General features: G+C 38.9%; 1 protein-coding gene across 1 annotated transcript in view; it reads left to right on the top strand.

The window, feature by feature from the left end:
* Window positions 1–1,053: 1,053 nt before the first annotated feature.
* LOC101355420 (17-beta-hydroxysteroid dehydrogenase 13) overlaps window positions 1,054–1,452 on the top strand; it is a gene marked incomplete at its 5' end in the record, with an annotated part of 11,988 nt that continues 11,589 nt past the window's right edge. The window contains one exon of the mRNA XM_004391108.1: window positions 1,054–1,185. Within this exon, the coding sequence (XP_004391165.1) occupies window positions 1,054–1,185 (132 nt within the window). The remainder of the gene's footprint in view (window positions 1,186–1,452) is intronic.

The raw sequence follows: 1,452 nt of genomic DNA, 5'->3' as shown, positions 1-1,452 counted from the left end.
GTTAGCAGCCAGACTCTTAGCCACTGTGCCACCAGGGCTCCATTAGAATGACAATGATCAAAAAACCAGGAAACATTAGGTGTTGGTGAGGTGGTGGAGCAACTGGAGACCTCATCCATTGCTGGTGGGGATGTAAAATGATGTAGCCACTGTGAAAAAGTTTGTCAATTTCTTAAAAAGTTGAACATAGAATTACCATATGACCCAACAATCCCAATCCTAGGCATATACCTAGAAGAAGTGAAGGCAGGAACACAAACAGAAACCTGTACCGTAATGTTCATTGCAGCGCTTTTCACAATAGCCAAAATGTGTAAGCAACTGAAATGTCCATCAACAGATGAATGGATAAACAAAATGTGGTATATACATATAATGGAATATTATGCAGCTGTCAAGAGAAGTAAATTTCTGATGCATGCCACAACATGGATGAAACTTGAAAACGTGCTGAGTGAAATAAGTTAGTCACAAATGGGCAAATACTGTATAATCTCATTCATCTGAATAAGCAAATATATAGAAACCAAGGATTATTAATGGTTACCAGGGATGGGAGGGAGAGAGAAAGGGAGAGTTTGTGTTTGGGGGTATTAAGTTTATGTGAAGGTGTTGGGATATTTTGGAAAAGGATAGCAATAATGGTGACACAACGTGATAAACGTAATCAACGTCATTGAATTGTAAATGTGAACGTTGTTGTATTGGCAGATGTTTTGGTGCGTATACTTTCACTACAATAAAAAATATTTTAAAAGTTTGGTCAGAGCTTATAATCAGCATTGATATTAATTTCATTTTATTTATAAGCTTTCAAAATCCATGATGCACTAGATACTGACATTTGGATATAAAGTAATAAACTAGTTTATCCCACCTTTATGACAACATTCCCTCTGCTGCATTCACTGTTTGGACTACAAGTTCTTTCTTGCCTGAACTCTGATAGACCTCACCCAAGTCGAATAAAGAATTTAATCCCTGGATAACAGCAACCCCAAACTTTGAGTTTTTATAACACACCGTATGAATGTGTTCTTTTAATATCAAAAGATAAAGAAAGAAGTGGGTGATGTGACCATCGTGGTGAATAATGCTGGGGCAGTATATCCAGCCGATCTTCTTAGTACCAAGGATGAGGAGATTACCAAAACGTTTGAGGTCAACATCCTAGGACATTTTTGGGTGAGTATGAATCAGAAAAATCCCTGGTTTGTGCACGGCTAGACACCTCCATTTAAGGAACATAAAGTTCATGATTGAGTTTACATCCTTCTGGGTAGGAGACCGGCCAGAAGATCTTCGCCTTAAGAATAATCAAATTAGAGTGGTAGAGCCACAGCAGCTCTGGCGAAGCCCCTCAGGATGTAAGTTACTTGGTCTGTCTCATCCTCCGGTATCTCATACAGAGCCTGGCACAGACCAGGTACTCCGCAAATATTTGTGGAATAG

This window comes from Trichechus manatus, unplaced genomic scaffold (genome assembly GCF_000243295.1).
Source record: "Trichechus manatus latirostris isolate Lorelei unplaced genomic scaffold, TriManLat1.0 scaffold00492, whole genome shotgun sequence".
Lineage (NCBI taxonomy): Eukaryota > Metazoa > Chordata > Mammalia > Sirenia > Trichechidae > Trichechus > Trichechus manatus.
The sequence above is the reverse complement of the archived record's forward strand: the minus strand, read 5'-3'. Positions and strand labels throughout refer to the sequence as shown.